This window comes from Netta rufina, assembly GCF_964035555.1.
Source record: "Netta rufina genome assembly, chromosome: 1".
NCBI classification, from domain to species: domain Eukaryota; kingdom Metazoa; phylum Chordata; class Aves; order Anseriformes; family Anatidae; genus Netta; species Netta rufina.
In genome coordinates, this window is record NC_140123.1 from 104,314,909 (window position 1) to 104,341,171 (window position 26,263).

The window sequence follows — 26,263 nt, forward strand, 5'->3', positions numbered from 1 at the left end:
TCTTTCTAGAATGCTTCATTTTCAATGTTACTGGAGTTTATACAAAAAAAAATATTTTCCTTAAATAATTAAGAGGTCAATTCCTTTAAAAATAAGGTTAAGATCAGGTATGTCAAAATGCAAACAGGCATATAGAGATCACTGAACTTTTACTGGATTAGCCTGGGAAATTTTATTTATTTATTTTTATAAAAAATTAACTTATACAGACTGTACTAGCTAAAAGAAGTGCAAGAACCAACAATTAAAGACCACTCAAAACAATATCCAATATCCTAGCGCACATTTATTAGATATATTCTCTCTGAAATAGGTTAATATTTCAATACTCAAATTACAAGTTTGTAATAGAACAATCAACATGAACAGGGCTGATTCCAATCTTTGCAGACACAAGTGCTGCTACCGTTGTATAGAAATGTAAACATTTACTGAAAACCTAAGGCTGAAAGAGGCATCTGCTATGGAAGAGACAACTTCAGCTTTTCTCAGAAGAATCTAACACACAACGCCCCTCTTAGCAAACAAGTGTATCAACCAAACAGCAGAAGAGGCAAAAAGGTGTTTGTAGAGCTTCATCTCGGCCCCCACTTGATGTCTTTTACGCCGTGAAATTGTCTTTTCAAAGCATGGCTGTCTGCCCACTCAGCGTTTAGAAAAGAGTCGTCATCATCCTCTTCTAGTTTCTGCGAAGAGAAGGGACAGGTGAAGGCAGCAGCAGTGAATCAAACCCGCGCTCGGTGTCTGCTGCAGCATAGCTCACACAGAGCTAAAAGTCACCGCTACCTTAAGCTCCTCCTGCTTTTTGTAGTAGTACAGCATCATCTGTTTTTGCTCTTCATGACTAATCAGAGGTTCACGCCCTGGAGCTCCTTGTCCTTTCTGAAAGGGAAACCATAAATTTTGTTCACAATGGCATTTGTGATACAAAAAAGAACAGGAGAAACTGCTACGCAAAGATAGCAGAATCTTTCTTCAGACAGCAAGGTATCTCATGTTCGACAAGGTCCTCAGGGCAGGAAAATAAACATTAAGAAACTCCTGCTGCGTTCAGGTGAGACTTATTCTTTCATCCTGGCATCTTAATCACGCTGTCAATTTTATGAACATCAATGGAAGCTACAAACAAGATTACTGAGTCTGTTTTACTAAAACTTCCGCTCTAAAAAACATTAGAAACCTCTCAGCTTTCAGGCCATTCCAAATGTCTCAGGAGGGGCCCATCCACCTTTAGTTTCCCTGCTAACACAGACTCAAAATGGCTATGGCTTGGTAAAGCAGGGAAGGAAGATAGTTACAAAACACTACAATTAAAATAAATTTTACTTGTTACTACAAATATTTTTTTCCAGGCAACTGTCCTCATGGAAGAAGTGATGCATGCAGCAGAAAATAGCTGATGACAGCAATTGTCAACAACAGCAAACAGAACAGTTTAAAGGGAGATGGCGAACCCCTTCAGGAACAAAAAGGGTCTGGCATGGTTTAAATTAGCTCTCCAACCCAAGAATGCGGGCGTCCAGTGTCAGATAAGAAAACCACCGTACTACTTTGCATTCTCTGAAGAGGTCCAGCAACTAATTAAGCAGTGAGACAACTTTCCCAGGAGCCTGTCCTTCAATGGCTGTTGAGTTGTCGCATCATTTTTCAGCCACCCTGACAGAAAAGAGAAAGCAGTTCTGGGCTTCTAAATGGCAAACGTGTAAGTCACTCGGCTTGGCTTCGACGAGTTCAATTACAGGCACTCGCAGACAGTAAGATCTGCTGTAGCCATTTTGCTTTTCAAGGCAGAGAAGCGAAATGCAGCACCAGAGTAACTCTGACCTACGGATAAGTAGGATGCTCTGAGGCATCCGACATTCACAAATGCATCCTTTGAATGTGGTGCTACATACACACGAACAGGCTAAGCAAGCTCCAAAAAAGTTCTGAAAGTGCACTGAAAACACAAATGTTCTCCCCTCAAATATGGCCTGAGGTGAACAGAACCGCAGTTAGTTTGTCGCTCTGTCCAGAAAATAATGACCAGGTTTATAAACTGAGGAGCAGCAGAATCTTTGCCTCTTTTTTGCTCACTGCTCCACAGCAGAGCTATGTTCACAAGCCTCATGTGCTTCACCACACCTGACTGAAAAGTCTGATTTCTTTTAAGAAGCTCAACCACGAGCTTTTGGTGAGCTGCAGCTGACAGCACAGCTGGGTGGTGCATGTGCAACAGCTTGATTTTCCTTCTAGCACTCAGTCAGAAAGTTACTGAGTTGCAGAAACCTTCTTTCAAAAAAGGCGATGAGGGGTATCCACACCACATATAACTGTGCGTGCTGAATGAGTGGGTCTGTCCAGTGCTCCACACAGAGATGGAACTGAGAGACTGTTTGTTTGCCTTTTTTTGTGTGCGTTTCTGTGGTTTTAAGCTTTTCAGGTTGTGTTTAATCTAGTTTTAAGTAGCTCTTCGGTGTATTCTTATAAAGCAGGTAATAGCAACTACAGTAATTCCTTTGCCTATCAGCTAAATACTAAGAAGTACTTCGGATAAAATAAACTAAAAGCTCAAAATAGATTGAGTACAGCTTTGAGACACTTAAACTGGACCTAATCTAATCCATTTTAGACACCTACTACCAATTCTCTTCCACAAAGAATCAGACTGCCGTAAACAACACATAAAAAACCTTCCCGTGATACTTACTTTCTGTATCTTTACAATGATGGTTGTTTTCTCATTTTTGCCTACATAGTCAGAAAGCAACTTGGTTTCTTTCAACTCTTTTCCTGCCCACCATAATTGTGCTTCAGATTCTTTTATAACTTCAAGTCCGGCCTGTGACAAATAAACAAACAAGGTGAAGTTTGGGGGAGAATTTACTGGGGTGCTGGTTTTAACTTTTTGCCTTTTTTTGTCAAAAACTTTTTTTTTCCCCCTGGAAAATCTTTTTGGAATTAAGTGCAATTCAGCTGATTTTACACTATACGCCTGTTTCACTGCTCTCTTCATGTTAATGTGCAGCATCTCGGTTTATATTCCATTCAATTTTGACCTAACAACAACACTTTAGGCATTAAATTCTCAATATTGACCACAAGCTTAAATTGGGTCTCACACTTACCTGAACTCAGCTTTGTAAGTAACATTTCAAAGATACTTCACTCACCTTATTTCTAGTTAAGCTATTGGTGTGCTTTTATGTACATTGTCAGACAAAAATATTAAACAAAATATTTCATGTACATGAAAATAAGCAGCCTTCACTGATAAAGTGGGAAACACCACAAATTTAGCCCAGACACTACATATAATACAAAAACACTACTGCATACGTGAGTCCCCGCCAAATCTTCTTTATCTTCCAGCTCCATCCTCACTGGGTCATGTGGAGGCAATCCCATTGGGTACACAATCATCACAGCCCCTCGCAGCTGGTCCAGTGCATCTTTCACCATCTCCATAGTAACACACACGTTGGCCTGAACTTGTTTCTGAAATGCAGGCAAGGATCATTCGTATTTTACAGTCTGTAGAGAACTGTAAAATATCTACGTATATACATATATATATATGGAGATTTTACATGTACATATGTGTGTCTGCATGAAGACTTCGTTTAGTAGTCACTTTAAAGGTTCATTGCTGGGATATTTGAGCAAAGCTAACCATCTGCACAAAAATAAGAGGAGTGCAAATTTTCTCATTTGAGTATTGATTTCCATACGTATCATTAGCACCCTCTCTGCTTACCTTGCTTACAGTGGCAAAAAATGAGAGATCTTGAACATCCACCAACTTGTGCAAGAGGCATTTAGTAACAAACATCTGTGGATATAGGCTTTCTGATAAGAATACATATCACTGCAGAAATTGGATGTGATTCATAAACAAGATTAAAACAGTAGAATTAACGTAGGGCTAGAGAAAGGGTCTAAAAACTGAGGGTTGAGTTAAAAATAGAGCACGTGAGCAAAGGAGTAAAGCTTGGCATGGTTCAGGCAGAGATCTGTAAGATCAAATACCTGAGATCATTCCAAACCCAACTGCAACAGACAGAAGGAAGATCGAACAAACAAAAAGCGAAACAAGATGCATGTGGAAGAGAAAAATTGACACTTTTGCTTAAGGATTTAACTGTTCCAATACTGAAAATAACAAGGTTTATTAAAAAAAAAAAGTAAGAGAATGCTGCCTCCTTGTGGATATTATTAAACCAGTTAACTGGCATGTACAATTGGTTTCTCAGCCTCAGATGAAAAACTTTTTCTCCTTTTTTGTTTTTTAAATATACAAACATATTTATTTTCATCACCATGCAGTGACGAACCTGCGAAAATACTTCACAAATTATCTTTTAACTTAATTCACCAATAAACAATAGTAATTCCTGGAGTAAGAAAGCATTCAGTGCAGTAATTTTGCAATTTCTTATTGTAAATGACGATAAGGTAGATAGTTGGAAGTTCCACCCAGGAAGAACTGCAGAGTGGAGACGAGATCTGCAGGTTTTTTTCCCTCTCAAGATGTAAAGCCAAATATTATTAGTTTCCTAGACATTTAAAAATAGAGTTGATCAGTTGTAATCCAAGAGGAAGTGTCCACCCAGAGGAAATCTTTAAAGTAAAGCGAAGGCTTTAACTTCTCTCATTTCATCTCATTTAACATGTCTCATTTCGTATGGATTTTGTTATGACTCGAAACAGTTTGGCTGAAATCCTCCCTAAATTCAGGACAGGTTTGCTGCAACTCAGCACACCTGAGGCACTGTCACGCAACACAGTAGCTCCTCTGCTTGCCTCCAACAGATCCATGAAGCTGCTGGTAACGCTGAGCGTACAGTTACTCCAGGTAACTGATATGACACAGTTATCAGCAGTGGAACTGTCAAGAAGGCCAATTTCAGTGCACAGGCAATGTTAAAAAAATTTTTAACTTTATCTGTATGTTTAACTAGTTTAAAGCTGTTTTCAAGTTCCGCACCTGCTAATTCCCAGATTATAGAGGTGGGGAAAAGTAAACAGCTTGCAAACATCCACCAAAAAAAAACCAATCTGATAATAAATATGATTTAATTAGTGTTTCAAAGTCATATGAAAGCTCAGACACTATACAGAGTATCTCAATATTTGGTAAAATGAAGATGAATAACTGAGTCTGTAGTTCCATCAGGGCATACCCTCTGACTTATGTTTACACACACGAACTCATGGAGACCAAGCTTGCCTCCAAGTACTTGTAAAACCAAGGCCTAATCTAAGAGATCAAAACATATTTTTCAATTAATTATATGTAGAGCCAAATGACTACGCTAATGAGCAAAAGGTACTTTATTGCAGAAGCATCACAGAATGAAGTTAATTTTTCACCAGAAAACACGACAGGCATCTGCCTCAAGAATGCATCAATAGCAAATTAAGAGCATGTGGATAAAATTAAATGCAATTTAATCATTCATGTGGTCTAGGCTGCCAGCATTCACTTGGTGTTTAATATCGGATTCCTTAACTTGTTGAACCAGCTTGCCAAAAGCCATTAAGAAAATCATTAACAGAAATGTCCATTTCTGTTAGATTGTTCACATCACCGCAGGATATTATTCAAAAATCATTACCCCTTACACTGAAAAAGGCCCGTATTTAATTAAGCCATGCAACAACACAGCACCTATTAGGACAGTTCACGCTACTTTGGAAAACTTACCTTAGAGATTAAGGCCTTGGCTTCCTCTATTGTCTTTTTTATTACTTGCTGCATTTTTTCATTTGGAGCTAAAAATAAGAGATGCACACTTAATAATTTGTATTTACCATAAAACCAAACTAAACGAAAGCAAAACAAAAAACACAACCAACCACCACCAACCCAAAACAAGCAAAGGACCTGCCCTAGTTATTGTCTACTGTAAGCAAATGAAACATTGTTAAAGCACAAAGCAAGAGATACATAGGCTACTACATTGTAGTCTATTTACCACTTGCATAGTGCGTTGTCACACTTCTTACTAACTCGAGAAACAAACCAGCATGTGTCACGGGAGAGTCAAACTTACATTTGCATTAAGACAATTGACTGGTACTGAAAACTTCACTTGAGACAAAAATACCGAGTAAAAAGCAACAGCCATAATCTCACGCTCACCCCAACCTAAAGCATGACACTTTCCCTTGCTGTACTTGTAACTGTTGTGGGCTCTACAGGCAGACGTGCTTTAATCAGGAACACCAGCTTGGAGTTTTCTGACTTTTTTTCTAATTAAAATCTCATCCTAATAGTAAATGCAGTTTTGCAACTACAATGCACGTTTCATATCATAGTTACATATTTAAACTGTTATAAAAAACCCTCCTCTCAAAGAAAAACACAGTTAAACCATGCTCGTTTCCAGCTGAGTATTTAAATGCATCATTTAGTTGTATCTAATTTGGCCCACATTTGTGCTCTGTTCAGTATTACCGCTTTGTTGATATTAAAAAGCTGTCTACCCACTAACACATAAATGCCCAACTATGACTACGAGTAAGAGTGGTACTACCTTTCTGCTAAGTTTACTCAAAATTTTTTACTATAAGGCCTGACACTGCTCACAACCATGCCAAACTCTGAAGCAAAATGCCTGCCCCAAGGTGTGCAAGAGACTCGACCACTTGTGGGAACACAGGCAGGAGGGAAAACATTTAGGTATATTGTAAGCTCTCACTGAAACTCAACAAGAGCTTAAGCTTGATTGAATGATGCGTTGCACTAGAAGAATTATTTTCCCCAAAACAACATTTGGAATAAGCTGCTTGTGTATGCCAAGTTAAAGCTAAATTATTCAAAGCTTCCTCTGTAATTGAACTGCCTGCAACCAGCATCTAAAGGGCTGCTGGCCTGGCAGGGGCTGTTGTGGTGTCGGGCTAACAATAAAGCAGCCGGTACGAAGATGGTCACAGCCAGCCCTCGTGCCCTGAGGTGGCAGGGGAGCAGTGCTCAATGCTTATACCAGGTGCTAAGGCAGGAGCAGAATTTGCAGAAAGAAAAAGAGATGAATGAGTTCAGGAAGCCTGAGTCACAGTGAATACAAGAACTGAGAGACACTAGAAGAACCTGTTAACTCAAAACACCTTAAAACTCTGGAGAGAAACAGTACGCAAGTATGCATTTACGAACAGGGAGGATAAATTGAAGCAAAACAGTCACTCTCCATACTAGCAACTGCTTGCTTATTTTTGGAGTTTACTTCCAAGCAGTTACAGTTGCAAAGTTAAATAGCAGGTGTGCCAAAGAGATATAACACCATTTAGGCTTTTAAATCAACATTACGCTAGGTCCTAACCCAGGGTTTATGTATGTAACTGAACATTTAGCTGATTTATTGTGGAAAAAAAGGCTCCTAAATAGCTTCTTGCATAACAAATCTACAACTGCCTTTAATATGGTGTGTTTATAGGATGATCACTGTAGTTGGCAAAGAAACATTAGCCGGCTATCAGGCTGGCCTGTTATCGAATGTATACTAAGTATTGACTTGGTTTTCTCTTCTTCCAGGACAGTGAGGTGAAAATGAAGTTCAGAATTATGGTTTTCACGTTCCTCATGATATCACAGATTATTTATGCTTACAGACAAAGAAGCAAACATCTCGGCTCTATTTACCATGTCCATTTCTTCGTCCAATTTCATCCTTCTTGAAGACACTCCCGCCACTGGGTACACACTTCTCTGCCCACTCATCCTTTAACTTCAGTTCTTCAATTTGCTCTTCCGTCAGCCCTTGCATGTTAAGTGGCAAGTAAACACCATGCTCTGCCAGCTCCTGCATCTCTTTAAAGCGTTTGGAGAACAAGGTTAGAGACCTGTGTTACTGAGAACACAGCGCTGAGAAACGCCCTTCTGGATTATGCACATGCAGAAAACCTTACTGCTGGGCTTCAGTTTTTAAAGATATACGTATATGAAAATAATAATGAATATATATTTATATAAATGCTTTGTATATATATAAATATGTTGTATATATATATGTGTTAAATATAGATATATGTTATAGATATGCATATACACACAGTAATTACGTTAAAATTCACACTTTTTCACATATACGTGAAACAGTGTAACAAATGGAACAAGGCTAGGTACCCAAGCCTATGTGATACCAGATGATCTTGAAGGTCTTTTCCACCTTTAACGATTCTGTGATTCTCTACGTGCTGGCCATGAACTTCTCCTTACTTTTAGTCAGCTGTAGCTGACAGCACGTTCCTTTTTCCAAACCCTTTCGGGAAGGCAGCTTCTTTCAGGAGGGGAGCACGTTTTACCGCTGCACAGCAGCGAATCTCTCCACACCTGGGATAAACGGGCAGCCTCTGCCTTTGGTGCTGGATCAGAGCCGTGGGGTCAGCCCGTCTCCCGGTGCGACCCAAGGGACAAACACAACTCCCTGCGACCATTTCTGCCCGACCGAGGGCAGGCCGAGGTGTTTACCCAAGGGGTAGCCCCTGGTTACCACCGCCGGCTCCTCGCTGCCGCTGCCTCCCCCTCCGCCCTGCCCTGGGGCCCCGCCGCTCCCCTCACGCCGGCCGGGAGGCGGATGGCGGCCGGTACCTGCGCACAGCCGCTGCACCTTCAGCCTCCCGTTGTAGATGCGGGCGACGAGGGGCGCCAGCTCGGCCAGGCGGGCTCCGCAGGCCGCCTCCAGCAGGAACTGGCTCTCGTCGCCGCGCTTAACGTGCAGCCGCACCATGGCGGCGCCTCACGGCCCCTCACAGCCCCTCACGGCCCCACTCTGGGCATGGCGGCCGCCCTCGGCTGCGTTCGTTATGGCGGGCGGGGCGGGGGGACACAAAATGGCGCCGCCCCCTCAGCCGCGCCTCCCCTCAGCCGCGCCTCCGCCGCCCGCCGCAGGGCAGGGGCTGCTGCTGCGTGAGCGGCTCCGGTACAAAGAGAGAGAAGGGTGAGTTGGTAAGGGCAGGTATGTTTATTTCGTTAATGCAACACCGCCTTCCACAGGGTATATAACGGCATGGTGCACGCCACTGAGTTTCAATACTGCGGTTCTGGAAAGTATACAGCCATAAATACCGTGTGTCACAAGCAAGAGAAAACGGGTACATTTTTACCACAATTTACCACAGGGAACACAGGAGTCATGAGAAGGTGTTGAGCGTTTCTATGCTGAATCCTTAGCCGTCTCTGATCTGCTGCTAGTAATTTGTTTCGTTAATACACGTCACGGTGGTTAGCGATATTTACACACACTCTAGGTTTGGAGCAGTTCTTGTGATCTCCGCAGTACGTTGCTGTCAGCCTCCGTAATCCCGTCTAGTGCAGAGGTGCTGTATACCAGGTAGGTTTTAGTTTTTAATCACTGTAATTAAATATTCAACGAAGAACATATTTATCACGTAACTCCCACTAGGAAAAAGTTTCCCCCCAAAGTTGTTTTGCTAATGTAAGAATATACCAAAACACCGATCACACAGATGTTTATAGCCAACAATGTAAAACAAGGTAATCCACATACTGAAGCACAAAGATTAGAGTACCACTGCTGTTTAAAATGTGCAAGTACTGTTTAATGAGCCGAACAGAAAAAAGCACAATATAAAACTCACGATAGTCACTTCTCTACCCAGCTGCAGCTCATGGCCAACCAGACAGTGTTAAAGGAAGAGTGGATTATTTTATAAATAATGTTTTGATAGCATTTGAGGATTTTAAAAAAGTACTGTCGTTCTGTATTTTACTACTATAATGCTAGTATGTTGAGTTTCAGTCATTAATTCTGCAGAACCAGTACAGTTTGTTTGCAAGTAAGCCCATGAGTGTAGGCAGGCAGTTGCAGTCCCCCAAGAGATGACAACATCGTGACACATTCAGCTTGTGGTGAAAGCACACATCTGCACATGGAAGTTATGTCCCAAGACACTGCAAATTGTAGGGAAATCAGTTATTTTGAATTTGCTCATGATAATAAAATACTACATTTTATGTAATTTAATGTGAGCTTTAGAAAACATAAAAGCACAGAGTTGTATTTTTATAGAATAATATGTAAAACTGAAACTTAGCCTTTGCTAGCCTCAAAGCAGCACCACACACAGGATGGTCACTGTCTCTGGGGAACAAAGGGTCACGTATTTAGTATAACTGCAAAAGCGACTAAACGATAACATTCACTTCAGAGAACTGCAGTTCTCTTTTCTTTGAAGGCGACATTTTTGACAAATGCAGCAGTAAGTATAGTAGACAGGAAGGATGGTGGGAGGACAGCCCAAACATGTAAGGTGACTTTTTCCTCTGATGTTTTACAATGACCGCTGATTCTTTCATGCAGGGCCTTCTATAGGACAAGAGAGCCCCTCCAACATGTGAAAGAGGGTGGGACAAGCTAATGGTAATATGTTGTCTGTAACTGGTAAAAGACTGCTTTATATATATCAAGATTCAAGGGGATTTATTTCCAGAGGTTGAGGGAAACCTTATGTCAATTGTTTCCAATTTGTGTGTGGGGAGAAAAAGTATCTTTAAAATAGTAATGAATAAGTGGATGATATGGAACAATTACTCTGAACTACTGCTAGTCAATATATGTGACAATAATATTTTAACACCTGAAATGTACTGACACAGAAAATCGAAGTCAAGTAGTGAATATATTAATACACAAAGCATTGTTTGTATTTTGAAATTAAACTATTTCTGTTGTGCCTCACATTCAAATATAAGCCTTACAAATCTCCATAGCCTCTGTTATAAATTAAACAACTTCTAAACAATACTTGTCGACATTCAAATCTCAATAAACTTTGGCAGCTCTTTGGTAAATACTTATAAATATCAATTAACAAAACAGTAAAAAGGGAGTCGGAAGGCTACCAGCAGGGAGCCTCTTTTGAAATTCCACAAAGGGAAACAGAAATGAGAGAGCTCCCTAAGCAAAAACTATTTCCCAGGTTGGTATATTTTATTGAGATTAGTAGCTCATCCTTCTTTTTCTGTCTATTCAAATACTATTACATTGGGATTTTCATAAGTTTCAGACATTTTTTTTTGTGCTCTACCATATATACATATTCAAAATTTATACACAAATAATAGTGGCTGCTTATGAGTAAAGTTTCAGTGCATTTGACAATTAATTATTGCACACAGAATAATCTCAAATGCCCAATTATTCTACTGGATAAATCTAGCAACAAATATATCCTCTTATATTTTTGAACACCTATCTTTCTGTAAAATCTTGTGTTGGTGACACCTTAGGTGCCGCAGAAGTGGTGAAAGGATCTGCAGGGGATCTGTTGCTGGTTATTCTTGATGGTATAGGAGGTGCGGGTGGTCTTCTTGCTGGCATTGTATAGAAGCAATCAGTAGAACTTTTATTCCAGTCAGTATCAAAGTTAAAGTCTGAACCAAGAAAAGTATTTTGTTCAGTGCCCAGCAAATCTGGAGATCCAGCTGTCTTCCTGGAACCGATTCGCTTAAAATCTGGAACACTTTTAGATGGCTTTAGCTTTACACTGAAATTCTCCTCCTCATCAAACGTTACCCATCCTTTTGGCTGTACATTTTTTACCATGAGAGAGTTACTTCGCAAGCAAAAACTGTTTTCAGATGCATCAACAGAAAATACAGGCTTGCTCGTATTACGACTGGGGGGATTTAGGGAAGGGAAAGGATTGCAAGCAGCATGTCCTTCCAGTAAATGTGAAGTTAATTCAGATCCTTGGGTTTCTGTTCTAAATGGGTTTCCAGCATTAACAGTTCTTTCAGTGAATGGGTTTGTGCAGTTCAGTCCAGTAACAAATGGATTTGGAGAGCTGCGCGTATGTTCCTGGGATGCGTTAAAGGTTGGAGTAGGAGGCATTGCTGGCATGCAATTTACAGTATTCAAAGTATCATAATTTCTTTGTGTTGCAGAAGGTAACTGCATCAACTCCTTTTGGTTTAAGGTTGGAACAGCTGATGTTCGAACAGATGTCTGCATCTTTGATACAAGCAGCTTAAATGACAGGTCTTCAAAAGGGTCACTGTTCAACTGTGTTTCGAGTTGAGTGCCGTAGGCTCCATTTGTTTTAATCTGGAAAGAAAACAAAGTGCTTAGTAAGTCAGGGGGCTGTCTCCTTTTAAGATCATTACTAACTCCCCATTTCTCAGTTCTATAAGAACGAAACAAGCTCTTGGTCTTAAATGAAAACTGTAACCAAACTGTACTGAAGTTCTTTTACAACAAGTGCATCATGCAAGTTGCTTCTTTTCTGGAAGACAATCACCCTCGGACCCTTCTCTGAAGTAAAGCTCACTGGCTGTTAAACACAAGTCCCCTCTAGTCCCCTCCTCACCCATGCCATCGGTTCATGCAACTCAGAATCCTGGCCAAAAGCACTAAAACACAAAAGGCACAAATGGTATCAGAAAATCTTTGAAGAGCTTGGGCAGATAGGCTATATTCTGAACAAGTGATAACCCAGCACAGACGTGAAATGAAAAGCTCTAGGTCTCACTGTCGGAAAGGTTCTAATGCTGATGTTACAAGCAATATTTAAGCATCACAATGAAAGGGAAAATTAGTGTTATTAGTATATGCACATTGGGCACTTCTGTGTAGACATATCTGTAGGCTTCTCTGCTGTTTCTTGATGTGTGAAGCTAAAATCAACAGCTTTGTAGGGAAGAGGAAGGACTTTCTTTTAAAATACATTATTATTTTAGAAAGGCAAGTTATCATCGTTTAGAATAAGACTAAATGGAAAAGCCAGTTTTGTCCATGCAACTTCTTAAAACCAAAATATTCCTGGTTTTATAAATTTCTTCGAACAACAATGTAACTTTTATACTTTGTTACAACTGTCCAGAAAAGGTAGAATGTTATCTACAGTTTGTTCAAGTCATGACACTGACAGAACAAAGTTTGGAGCTCCACCTTATTAAGCGAAAGCAAAGCAATTAAGCTTAAGTTGAAATAGCTTCTGAGAATTCCAATTTCACAAATGACTGTCATTTTAACACATTGTTTTAAAATACCCAAACATTTATACCTTTAGCATGAAAATTGCTAACTAATGTTTTGTTGGAGTAGGAAGCTAGCTAAAATTATCAACTAAAATACAATGTTATAATGGCCTAACCTCAGTCTCGTTGTTTTTATTGCATTTATTGTCCATAGTCTGAAGCATGTCTCCACACATCCACTTACCAAGGAGCTATGCAAAAATAACATACTCTAGAGACTCTCAGGACTAATAAAAATATTGGAAGGTTGTTTTTTTTTTTTTTCCAGTATATCCACTACAGCATTTTTATTTTATTGTTTAAATTGCATCTTTAATTGGTTGACAGGAGAAACAAAGCACTCTGGCGACATTGCATTTGCTCTGGTGTTTTTTTATCAGAACAATGCACCCTGATACATCTAAGTCAGGGTTTCTAAAACAGATGAAGCCTAACGTTACCAAACCATACATAGAATAGTTCGCCTTCTAAGTCTACAGTAGTGTAGAAACACTATTAAAACAAAGATATCAAGGATCTGAGGGGAGAAATGTAAATCTTTGAACTATAAAATGAACGTAAATCAAATGCAGCTTGGCACAAGTTGATTACATTCTATGCTTATTAATCAAGTAATCAAAAAGTACAAAATCCCAAAAGAAACTATGCATCCCAATTGCTCTTTATTGTAAGCCAAATTTGGTCTGAATAATTCTGGAAACAAGTGCTTTTAAATTGTCCAAAACATGACGACTTTTTAATTTTAACAAACAGCATATTTTACTATGGGTAATAGTTAAGTTCTCTGCTCTTTGACAAATGTAAAATGTGTTTTATTTTGAGAAAAACACCGAGACTGCAATTGTGTCAGGGTTCATTTGCGTTAAAGAGAAATGCTAAGTCCAACACCTACTTGTTTTTTCCAAACACACTGAGACCAGCAGATTCAGTGGTGACTAAACAACATAAATAAGGTTTCTAATTGTTCCATAAACGATGGTAAAGCAAAATATTTGCTATGGCACTAGTAAATACAGTTAACACTATCAATTTTTATTGCATTATAAAAGGGAAAAGCAAACTATGGTATGACAATCAATCCATTAACATGGGCAGGTGATTTTAATGTGGATGGGACTCTAGATGTATGAAAACAAGATTCATACATCTTTTCTGCTTGAATAGATGGAGACCACATACAAGATTGGTAAATAGATACCTGTTACCCTGACGGTTGCTCCTGCTTGTGAAAGAGAGACATCAAAGGAAAGAAAATTAGGAAGAAAATCCAAGTAACAAGCCAACCTCACATTAAAAATACTTATTTTTTAACAAAGAAAAACATTTTAGGAGATACAAAAATATTTATTACACAACACTATAATAAGTTTTAAATTCCTGTTGTGATTTTGTTGTAAAATTCATAAGCTTTACCTTTAAGAGTCAGAAAAACAGCTCAAGCCAGTTCTGATGTTATTTCTATACTGACATGCATTGTGCATCTGACTTGTGCTTGTTTGTGAAAACTGTTTAGAAGTCTTTGCCTATGGGTGGTCTTATTCTAACTATCCATTATTATGAAAAGCACCAGTCTCCGTTCTGGGAACTGTATTGATATAATCTCACCCATCTATAATAATAGTTTAAGCTGAAAAACTATAAAGACTTTCAATTCCATTAAAAGCCAAAAATTCTTTAATTTGCAATAAATAAATTCTATTTATAATAACTACTTTGCTTTTTTAATATGTTGCATGGTAATCTATGAAGTTCCAAATATTCACTCTGTATACAAGCAATTACTTTTATAAAGAGAAACTTCTGTTCTTAACTATCACAGTCAAGCTTTTAATCAAAGGATGGGATTGGAATCCCACCACCTCTCAAAAACCTTTGTGTTTAAATTAATTTTCTCAGAAAATTTCATATTTACAAACGGTAATCAAGAAATAGAAGAAACATCATTTAACCAAACTCTTAAAAAATGGGAAAAGGAACATTTCAAAAAATAAGCTAGAGACAATAAATTAAACTCAAGGTGGGCCAATGTTAATCAAAGAAATGTGATTGCAGAGAAAATTACAGCTACTTGAACTAGTCTTAAACTATCTGCTTTCACTGTAACAAAACAGTGTAGCCACAGCATTAGCCAGCTCAAAGACCTGTTTATAGTGTTTCTGAGCATACTTTTGATTGCTGTGTATACACACAGATAAATGTAATTTTCATAATAATTTTGAAAGAATGGGTTGCTTCCACAAAACCATCAGTGGTAGAACTACATTTAGAAGGCGTGAGGGCTTTCAAAAGCAAAAAAAATGCAATCCATTTCTATTCAGAAAATTGGTACGTTCTTAAGTACCTTCTGCCTACATATATATTTTCTACTGGCAAAACTTTATACTTTCTAACAAACTCTAAAGTCTTGATATTCTACCTGTATATTCAAAAATATTCTCCTCTTTTTTTGGCTGAAGTTTCCAAAATGGAAAAAAACAACAGTTAACAGGCAAAGAGAGAGGTTTAGCAAAAAAAAAAAAAAAAAAAAAAAGTATTTAAAAATTTCCCATTACAATTCAAAATCAGCAACTCATTGAGGCTGCTTCACTGTTGTACAAAATAGATATTACCTACCAGCTTTTTGAAAGGGGAATTCAGATATAGAGATAAGGTAAAATCTAAGATACTGCTGTAATTAAAGCTTACATAGTCAATGTCCACAGCTGAGTGCATTAAAAAACAAACAACAACATGCCACCAGAGAAAACAACAAATTCACTCTTGGAATTAAGAAGGCACAAATCTACCTACTTCAAGGAACATGCATCTTTATTCACATAATGAATAATATGGGCTAGCAGCTGGTACTGTAGAGATTAACACCACTGGCCTTTAATGAATAAGTTTAGCCTTATGCATGTATAATCAGCACTGGAAAACCCACTTCTGCATTTTTTTCTTTATTATTTTAAAGTGGTAAGAAATTGACTTTTCTTAGAAAAAGGTTTTGTTTTTTGAAAGTAACACTCTCAGTGGTCCTACAGAACACAATACCAAAGTTACCATACTGAATTTTCAAATTATTTTGGTATTTTAATTGAGAATGGGGAACGGGGGAGATAAGTGTTTTTCTGTTACCTATCAATATCACCATCCTGCAATCAATTATCAGACATAAAGCACCATATCATGACATCTATAAAGCTTACTCTTTATTAAACAGGAAACAGCATTATGCATGTGTCCTTATAAACTTACATTTTAGATTGTGTATTTTTCCATATAAAACTGTTAAATGACAACATAATTGTAAGAACAAGTTGTTCATATGTCTGTCATAAGAAATCTTAAGTTAAATGTTTAGTATGCAAGACATTAGTTATTCACAGACGATACAAAATCAGTTAAGTTCTGCCAACCAGAACTTCAGAACTAATCTTTTGACTTTCGTATTTGTTTGTTTGTTTGCTTTAGGAGTTTCTCACAGTTCTACAGCATGCAGTACAAGCTGTGTTAATTTACATAACAAAAGACATATATATGAAGTTGTTGGTTTTTTGGTTTTGTTTTGTTTGAAACTTACTTGCTGCTGTGCAGGAGCAGAATCAGAAGGCAAAGTGTGAGATGATCGGCTACGAGGCGGCGGTTGTGGGGGTGGTTCCAGACTTGGTGGGGCACTTGTCTGAGGCGGGTGTGATGCCACTGGTATCAGCGGCTCCTGCATCCTTAGCACAGGCGGTGGCTGAGGGACAGGCTGGGCAGGAGCAGCCTGAGGCTTGAGTGGTTCCGGAAGCAACGGTGAGCCTGCAAGTAGATTTGCAGCATTGTTCACTGTTAAGAAGTGTTTTTAGAAATCTTAAGAATGGCATGAATGAGAATGCACAGATGTGGAAGCATGAGAGAAAACTGCAGAAGGGCTGCAAGAGCAAGTGTTCATAGCAAGTAGACTGGAAGTCATCAACAGCCCACCATATCTCCAGTAAAAAAATATTACTATAGATAGAAAACAGAGCCAGAAACCACACCATTCTTAAACATACTTCAGGTGAATTTAAATATACTTTTGGATACCACCATTATAAAATTCATACTTTGATGAATACATAGGGGGAAAAAAAACTTTATATTTCAATTTAGGAAGTGGCTTTTTAGAGTCAAATATAAATCCTATTCCAAATAAGATGATTATGGAGCAATCACTGCAGAGAACGATCCAGAGGTCAACACATCTAATGGGAGAGACTGATAAGCCTAGACCAGAACACAGCAATCTGATAAGAGTTTTTCTTAATGGAATGAAATCTGTGGGCCTACATTTCCCCTGACTGCTGCCTATTATCTGGTAAGGGTTTACAGTAGTGGTTGATCATCAGCACTAACTGAAGCTGTCAGATGTTATTATATCTGAGAATCTTCATTTGTAGTGAAAAATGAAGACATCTGCTGTTAATAGCAATGCATTTGAACCAGAGACAGTACCACAATAGTGACATTTAGATTTAGCTTTTTAAAAATATATGTGTGTGTGCGTGTGTGTGTGCGTATATATATACATACACACACAAATGTATATATAAGTATATACATATACTTATATATAATATATATATATATGCTTATAAATATATATAAGCATACTACAGAAGAAATAAAACTTACCCCTTGGTGGTTCAGCTGGTTTGGTTTGAGGTTCAGGTGCTGGTCTTCCACCAGAGGGACGGACATGGCTTTGTGGTACGCTAATAACTCCAGCTCGAGGTGGAACAGTCTGCCATGACAATGGGTAGAAAGAAAGTATTTCAAATTCTATTTCAGATTTGTAGTCATCTACTGCTAATTGACTTGGGATCATTATGACTCTGTGAAAAGTAACTTCTGCGATAACAGTTGTAGAGCAAATTTTTTATGCATTTATACAAGCAGAGAATATATTCTCAAAATACTATGAGTGCTCAAGTCAAAGCCAAGGATTTTTACAACAATCTTCCTCTTTATACATTTACCAGTGCGACAACATTTACAATATTTATTATTTTGCCAGAATTTGTAACTCAACTTTATTTAAGTCTCTAAAATGTTTTAAGCAACAAAACCAAAAGTATTTCATTTTGGGACCTAATAAGTATATACTGATAACCCATTGTCAACACAGACCGTAGATACTGTCTACTTTTTAGGCTGTAACTGGCCTCCTGCCAATGGCAAACAGAAGCTACAGCCAACTTTATATACTGAAAGTATATAAATGTGCACAAGAGACTATGGTTAGCTCTTTAATCTGAAACTTATGTTTGCTAATTGTAAAGAAGGTACTTCTGCTCCCCAGCAAACAGGATTAGTGAAACATACATTCTGCATCAACTGAAGGCTAGAGTCTTCCCAAACTGTTTGTAATATGAGCTTATATGCTGGGAATTGAATTGCTCTCTTAAAAACAAACAAACAAAAAAAGACCTATATCAGTATTTAAAGAGAAATCAGAAACCAATGCAGATTGCAATTAATGCTGAATGAATTATAAACACTTGAAAACCAAATGTAAAGTGTTACAGTAAAACCCACTAGATTTCAGAAAAAATCATGAGACAAATAGTTTTTGTTTCCTCTGGAATTGTGTGCATGGTATATTCCCACAAAAAGCGGATAACAATGCATCTTCTTGAAATGTTTTTCAGAGCAAATCCCATCAGGCAAATATGCAAATATGATTTTAAAATATGCAAATAAACTTCACCTCTTAAAAACAAGAATCATCCTTGTTGTTACTTTTACTGGATGTAGGTACAGTACTTAGAAGGCTGTGTATGATATCTGATTCATTATGCTTGGCTGAGTCCATTTAACAACGATCTCATGTTTTAAACCACATAACCTCTGAAATATCTGACTTCCCTTTCATTGCCAAGACGTATGTCACTGGGCTCTCTCTATATATTTAGAAAGTAGGCAGAAGGACTGTTGGATTAAATTCTAAAATGCAAGCTAAAAATTATACATCAAAAAACCAAACCAATCAACAGAAACAAAGCCTACAATACTCCCCAGGACCACTCTGGGGGAAGCAGAGCACACGTGGTTACTATCCCTGGTCCTGAAAGCTTTGGAAGGAAATGTTGCCCAAAAAACAACCTGAGAGAAAGAAATGGTATCATGTCAGCTTGAAAATCCAAAAGAGTGTCGAGCTAAGGCTTGAAAGCATATCTTGTGAGATTTTCCTCTGACCTTACATCTGTTATAACTTAAAAAAACATACCAGTGCAATAAACTGTAGAAATTTAGAAGGAAAATTATTTTAAGATAGAATGCCTACCGGTCGAGTAGCAGCATATCCAGCAGCTCCTGCACTTGAAAATCCAGTTGAAGGTGGAGGCTGGCTACGAACTGAAATAGATATTAGAGATTGCTTACTTAGAAAATGTTTCAAAATCAACTTATTTCTATATTATAATTAGTACAAAGCATGTGTCTGTATTACCTAAGTTATCTTTTCTTTGTGTTCCAGGACTTTTTTGTGCTTTGAAGCATGGAAAAAAAATAGATTATCTTTGTTAGATAAGTTATAAACAGGTATTATACAGTAATGGTACATTATCACTAATGGAAATGGGAGCAAGAGACATTAGTGGTTTTTTTTTTATTATTTTTCAAGTTGTTACAGATTTGAGTCTATTCATCAGCTAAACTGTGACACTAGTACTCTTACCCCATGGCACATTCGACCCTTCTAATTACAATTAAAGTTAATCACCTCCTGTTTGTTGCAAACTAAAGATACCCAGTTGCACAGGTACCCTGTGTTCTGAACCTTGCTAGAGAAAGTTGCTTCTTTCGTCATATATTCTGCAGATGTTTTAACAGCAGTCTTTAAAACAAAGGGAACTTATGTAACATGCTGATTCAACAAATCATGCGATCAGAAGAGGACATCCATAATTATACATGACTCAGCAATCTACAGCTTCTACACCAAGTTCCTGAACTTACTCTTTATGGGATAAATATATTACAGCACCAACCTCAACATTTACATGCTGATGCTCATGACAACTTTGTATGCGACATTCAAGTTGTGAAGTGCAAGATATGAAAAAGTTACCTTTACCTCAGGCAAATGCACAATTTCTAACAGGCAAAGAGGTTTAGGATTCTGGCTTGTGTTTCTGTTGCCTATTTCCCAGGAAGGTAAAATCACCATGTCAGTTACAGTAACTGGAAGGGATACTCTGTGGTACATAAGACACTTAGTTTATCAAATCAGCCTCCAGTTGGGAGACAACCCTGCTTTCTTAGAACGGGCTTCTGGGTCCAGTTCTCAGTAGATGCAACTTGTACCCAGAAGAACCTGGCTCTAGCTTACCCTACTTTGAGCAGGCGATTGGACTAGATGACCACTAGAGGTCCCCTCCAACCTGAACTATGCTATACATACAGAGATGTTGCCAACACAGCGAAAGGAACCAGCAGCATAGCCAAAATGAACTATAGCATACAGGAGACTACCTTAGGACTTTCATTGCCATACCTATTCTTGCCGCAAAGGGAAGAAAAACAAAACTCTCCTGGGAAAGCTAAAACAGGACCCATTTGGAACCATACATACATAGTCCGACTAGAATAATGCAAGAAAGATGCTTCCCATAAATGCATGTCACATACATTTAGGCACTAGAATCAAAATACATACTCTATGCTCTTTAAAAAGAGTTAAAATATTAAATTATAGGGTAAATTATTTGAATAGAAATTTCTCCCCTCAGAACATATGAGCATGTGTAGCTCCTTATGAAAAATTAGGCTATCTAGATTCCTGATTTAGCTACAGGCATAGTATGTACTCTAGCAATCAGTCAGTTACATGTTCTGAGAGTCAGTCTTGAAAGTATTCTGCTTGATTACTGCAGTCTATGTCTCCACATTGTTTTTTGTGAATGAAGACTGCCTTCTATAATAATTCACACCATCAGAAAGCACCTTGCCTGTCTGAAAACTACGTTAAATAATAATAAAAAAAAAGATCCTATACAATAAATTCCTTAATGAAACTGTCTTCAGTGTCACAAGGATAATATCACTTGGGTATTAACACAGAAATCAATTTCTAGAATACAAAAATTGTTATGTTACCTTCTACTTCTCTCTTAGCTACCCCAGGACTGGGAGGAGCTCCAAGACCTTTTCAGAGAAAGAAGAGAAGCTGTACATTGCATAAGAAAAGCAGCAGATTGAGAAAGCAAAAACAGAAAGGATACTGCCACAAGACAGCTCTACGTAAGTTAAAAATGGCCTAGCTAGATTGTAGGTACTTGTAGGAGATACCTGTTTGGAGCAGCATGGGGAAAACAGACTGACAGGAGTTATAGATCAAGAAGATCATGATTAGACACATTTTGCATTACAGCTGAAAGGTTCTTAAGTATACATTCTCCACAAACTTTTGTAAATTCAGAATGATATCAGTCTTTAAACTCTTCTAAGTCAGAGCACGTACCTATACTCCAGCACTTGAAAATATATGTACATCATTTATACCCTGCAACATTAGGGCTGCTTCCAGTAACTCAGGAGAATACTATATAGTACATTTCTGACAAGAGTATATTTGAATAGCCAAGTTTATGGAATAAATAAGTTTCTAATTTTGCACAACGCATTGTATCCTACAGAATTGTATCATGTTATCCCCAAGCAGCACTCTACTTGAGAAACCTGTATCAACTGGTGCAGAGAATATCTGCAGTAGATGTTCCAGTTCAGACTGAGAGAAAGAAGATTTTCAGTCATGCATAATCATGCTGAATTATTTTGATTCTGTAATACGATCAAGCGTATATAGGGTCCATAAACTTGTATGGTAACAACATGGCAGGACGTACGTGTAGATAACACCAGATGGTGTGCAAGGAGGAATCCTTAAGGCATGTGGATAGGAGTTAAATAACATCTGGCAACTCTGGAATGGCTTTAGTGTAGGTGACACGAAGGAGCTAGTGTTCAAGAAGCCTACCTTAAAAGCAACTTTTGCCTTAGCGATGACACAGCCTCATGCTTTCTCATCATGTGCCAATGTGTGGTATCTGCTCTGGAGCTCTCTATGATCTGGAAAGAGCGCTGCGAGTTTTGGCAGTTATGGGTGGAGGTGTTAGAGTGGGAAGAGTAGAGGCTGGTACGTGACATGTCAGATCTCTGGTTTTGCTGAACATCTGGTTTCAAGATGTTCGACACTGGTGTATGTTATGTATTCTGGGTGAGTTCCAGGCTCTGCCAGTTAACCTTACATTTCCACTGACAGTGATGTTCTGAGAGAAACAGCACTGGGGAGGGATAAACACAGAACACAAGCAGGGGGCACAGAAGGAGAGCACTGCCAGAACACGTCATTTTCAGGTATTAGCTCTGCTCTTCTCCTGTGCAACCCAGGGGAGCACTGGGGAAGAAGATACAGCAGTAACCCATAGGCTGTTAGAAGCCTACCTGCTAACTGGAGAAATAAAAAGGAGGTAGAGAGCATTCTCACAGGACACCCTTCTGAACCTAACTGTCCATCTCATTACATGGAAATGGACACAAGAAAACCTCTCTAGGAGTGGGAACTAGCCTGTTCATTTCACAGACCTTCTGCACTTTCCCCTCCCAAGGCTCACCTCAGCTCATACTTTGAATAGGTATTTTCATTTATTTATTTTTTTTTTTTTTAAGCAAATCCTGTTTTCTGAAAGATTATTAATCAACTCCTTTCAAGGAAAGGAATGGAGAGAGTATCTTTGACCATAAGCACATAGACGTATTCTCATGTTGATGTACCATACAAAAGAAGACTTCTGTGCATGAGGATTTTAAAAGGGTTAGCAAAATTTAAAAATATTCATTAAATGGGTGAGAAAGGGAATATAAATCAAATACCCCAAATTTCACTCACTAATAATGCTCTTCAGTGGTGACAAAGCGAAGTTATGTTGTGATAATGCTATCACAACTGGCACTGTAAGAACCTTTTCATCTTAAGGACAGGAAAAAAGGTACACCTCAACCTGAAACAAATTTTTGGATATGATTTGTAACTGTTAACATAGTCTGCATATAGCTTAAAATTTCTAACTGCAGTTTGAAACAGAGTTGTGCAGGCACAGACACCACATGCTTGTTTTACAATAGTGTTTTAAGGAAAGGGGTTGGATTTATATGGAAACAAATCTGTAACTTATGCCCTGACATCTTTTAGACAGAACTGCATGTTTTGCAAAGGTTACATTTACACATTAGCTTAATGGAAACTAAACTCCAACCTCTCTTAAATTCAAGTGTCTGTGTGTGTGCGTGCATCCACTGAAAAGCTGTGGATGCCCCATCCCTGGAGGTGTTCAAGGCCAGGCTGGATGGGGCTTTGGGCAACCTGCTCTGGTGGGAGGTGTCCCTGCACATGGCAGGGGGGTGGAACTGGATGGTCTTTAAGATCCTTTCCAACCCAAACCACTCTATGATTATAAATACATATACACACACATACACATATATATAGGAGAGAAATCTAGGCCATTTACTAATGTTTGAACAATGCATTAACTGTTTTAGGATTAAGGCCTTTCGTTTCCTCTGTTACTGAATATTCATTCTTCAGCACAAGAGGAAGAATTGTTTCACCATATTTTTCTTTTTAAACAATAAAAATTAGCTTTTTCAGAATGACTGTCATGTTCTAATGTACTCAACTTTAATTCTGATCTAAATTACAACATAACTATCAATGTACACTAAGAAATACTTGCTGCTTGGGTGCATTTGTTTTTGTAGCTTGGCAACCTTGCATTTCTTTTAATATCAATTTTACTACTGCATTTTCCAGGTTTAAGATATTTATCTAGAGGATAATCACTGTGAACATTAACACTTTACCCAAATTGTTGCATATACTGAAAATACTGTGCATTCTCTCAGTCTTAACCTCATTTTCACAATTTAAACCAATGATAAAGACAACTATCAGCCCTTCCTACATGAATCAGGAAAATTTTGAGTATTATTGTTAAAGGAAAAAAACAAAACGTGATTTAAAAAAAAAAAAAAAAACTTCAGTCAATTGAAAATAGCCTTTATCATTTCTAACCACTAGAGTTAGCACATAGTCTTGTTTCCATTATTCCTTGAATTCTGAATTGATTTTATGTATGACCAACCTCTAAAAAAACACTTAGATGCCCACGTCTTACTCACTTATTGAAATAATATTGACCCATGAGAAGGAACACTATGGGTACCGAAGGGAGTGAAGCCCTCAAAATAAAACGTTAGAACACATGGTTGGGGAAGGTGGAATAACATTTAAAATGTACTACGTTTCCAAGATATGATCATAATCATTTTGCTTGTACTACAGAAGTCTAAAACAAATGTTTCATACGCATGCACAGTACACAGGGTTATTTTTCATAGTACTTTCATAGTACAAGAGCTGGTATTCTAGATAAGAGAATCAATGTAATTTACCCAAACATTATGACATTTACACTGCTTCCAGTCTTGTGCTAATTTGCTCAGAGCTGAGCTCAGGTACTGCTGAAAAGCAAAGCATTATGCTTTATAAGCATACTCCATAAGTGGAAAATGAAGCAAAAGCAAACAAAGTAGGATGAGCTTTAGGTCAGAATTATGACAAAACATACTACACTTCAAAAATTGCATAAAAACAAGTTTTATGCAAAGCTATGTTGGGAAAGAGCGAAAAAAGAAAGGCTAATGTTTATACAATTGAGACTGAAACTACGCAAATTGCGTCTATGTGCAGAAAACCATCCAGAAAACCATACATGTACACGTGACTATCCTGTATAGTCACATGTCATGCATTATGTATACACCGACTATATTCTCAAGCTTAAGCATTTTAACTAATTTGAAGTATCACACATTTGGCATAATGACTTCCTCCCCTCAACTGTACCTAAGAGCTATGCACATCTCTGGCCCCACATCAGAATAAGCTATATTTATATACTCTGTAAAATAGATTATGTATTTTCTGGGATTGCTGAAAAGTTTAGACTTGTTCTCTCAAATAAATGTTTCCACCAACTGAGTGCCAATGTCTGATGAGCCATTAAGAAAGTATTCCAGAGACTCACTTTATCTCATTTATTAATGAGCTGATATTTAATGAGCTGATATAAGTCCAAGCAGGACAGCTCAGCTATGAATCGCATGACAAAAAGGGACAAAATTAGTTTCAAGAAGCACTTCGGAGAACAGGTGAATTGTTATAACGTGCAAAACCAGGTCAAGACAGAAAAAAAAAAAACGCTAGCCCAGAGAGTTTATAATGCCCTCAGCATTATCAAAAAAAAAAAAAAAAAAAAAAGAAAAGAAAAGAAAAGAAAAGAATTAGGGGAGGATTATTTCAGCATTTTGTTACTTTGTAAAGCCTTGTAGTTCTCAAGTGCCTTTAAAGTAACTGCATAAATTCCTTTACTAAATTTGTGTTGCTAAATTACAATCTAGTTCCAAGAACTATAAAGCATATTTCATGTCTCTAGAAAGGGCTTCGGAGCACATTTCAGAGACTTGGAAATAGAAAATAAACTATCTAGATGTCAGTGTACAGCTCAGTGATTTGCAGCTCTTCGCTAACTGGTAATCATCCAAGGGAAATTTAATTTCAGCAGTAGTTTCAACCTGAGCAATAAATGGATAATCACTCCAAGTAGCTACAATCACAGTCCATTTCACAGTGCTCCAGATCATGGACAGTGAAGAAAAAAGCCTATGCTTTTCACAACTGGAAACAAGATAGCTTTCACAGAATAGTTAGTTACAATATAGGGTATGTTATGACCAGGACAAAGTAATAAAAACCTGTAACAATCTTAATGTGTAGTGTATCGACTTCTGGCAATATATTTATTCATAAATATCAACATCATTTCTGCCTTTGGACATCATTATATTAAATAAATATCATCACAAGAGACCACCACAGAATTTTTGCTACATAGTCATATCCAAAAACAATTAAAATCATTACCTCCAAATTCTTTTCTAGCAGGTGCAGGGCTCCTACCGCCTTACAGTATTTAAGAAATGAATGCAGCAATAATGAAAAATATCAGTACAGTAAGAGGGAAGAAAAAGAATGAGAAAGTTAAAAATGACAAGGGTCAGTTTGTTAGTTGCTATGCTGCCCATATGCTTCTGAACATCCACTTTCTCTTAACACTCAATTGTTTATATTTTCAGATGATCCAGATGGACTCTACGTTAAACACTCAGACATGATAACATGCGTGTATACTGATGTCAAAACTAAAGGAATAGAAA

At 37.9% G+C, this 26,263-nt stretch overlaps 2 protein-coding genes across 7 annotated transcripts in view; both read right to left on the reverse strand.

Annotated features, from left to right (window-relative positions):
- Nucleotides 1–266: 266 nt before the first annotated feature.
- On the reverse strand, nucleotides 267–8,789 carry LOC311215647 (cilia- and flagella-associated protein 298-like). Its single transcript, XM_084296923.1, has 7 exons — nucleotides 8,570–8,789; nucleotides 7,622–7,789; nucleotides 5,687–5,754; nucleotides 3,319–3,477; nucleotides 2,690–2,821; nucleotides 787–882; nucleotides 267–686 (listed from the first exon to the last, which is right to left on the reverse strand). The coding sequence occupies exons 1-7, from the start codon at nucleotides 8,706–8,708 to the stop codon at nucleotides 576–578; spliced, it is 873 nt and encodes a 290-aa protein (XP_084153049.1). The 5' UTR covers nucleotides 8,709–8,789; the 3' UTR covers nucleotides 267–575.
- A 148-nt stretch (nucleotides 8,790–8,937) lies between these two features.
- Nucleotides 8,938–26,263, reverse strand: part of SYNJ1 (synaptojanin 1) — a 63,540-nt gene continuing 46,214 nt past the window's right edge. For 3 of the 6 annotated variants that reach the window (XM_084303736.1, XM_084303739.1, XM_084303740.1), the window contains 5 exons: nucleotides 21,083–21,130; nucleotides 19,269–19,339; nucleotides 17,618–17,726; nucleotides 16,542–16,762; nucleotides 8,938–12,047 (listed from right to left, as the gene is read on the reverse strand). In XM_084303736.1, coding sequence (XP_084159862.1) covers nucleotides 11,193–12,047; nucleotides 16,542–16,762; nucleotides 17,618–17,726; nucleotides 19,269–19,339; nucleotides 21,083–21,130 — 1,304 coding nt within the window. In that variant the 3' untranslated portion in view covers nucleotides 8,938–11,192. Of the gene's footprint in view, nucleotides 12,048–16,541; nucleotides 16,763–17,617; nucleotides 17,727–19,268; nucleotides 19,340–19,433; nucleotides 19,473–21,082; nucleotides 21,131–26,263 lie in introns of all 6 variants that reach the window. The other 3 variants (XM_084303741.1, XM_084303737.1, XM_084303738.1) reach the window with 3 other exon arrangements.

Coding starts and splice junctions, on each gene's coding strand:
- LOC311215647 (XM_084296923.1), bottom strand. CDS start 8,708: ATGGTGCGGCTGCACGTTAAGCGCGGCGACGAGAGCCAGTTCCTGCTG. Junction 7,790..8,569: donor GGTGCAGCGGCTGTGCGCAG/GTACCGGCCGCC, acceptor AACGCTTTAAAG/AGATGCAGGAGCTGGCAGAG. Junction 883..2,689: donor TCATTGTAAAGATACAGAAA/GTAAGTATCACG, acceptor TTTCCCTTTCAG/AAAGGACAAGGAGCTCCAGG.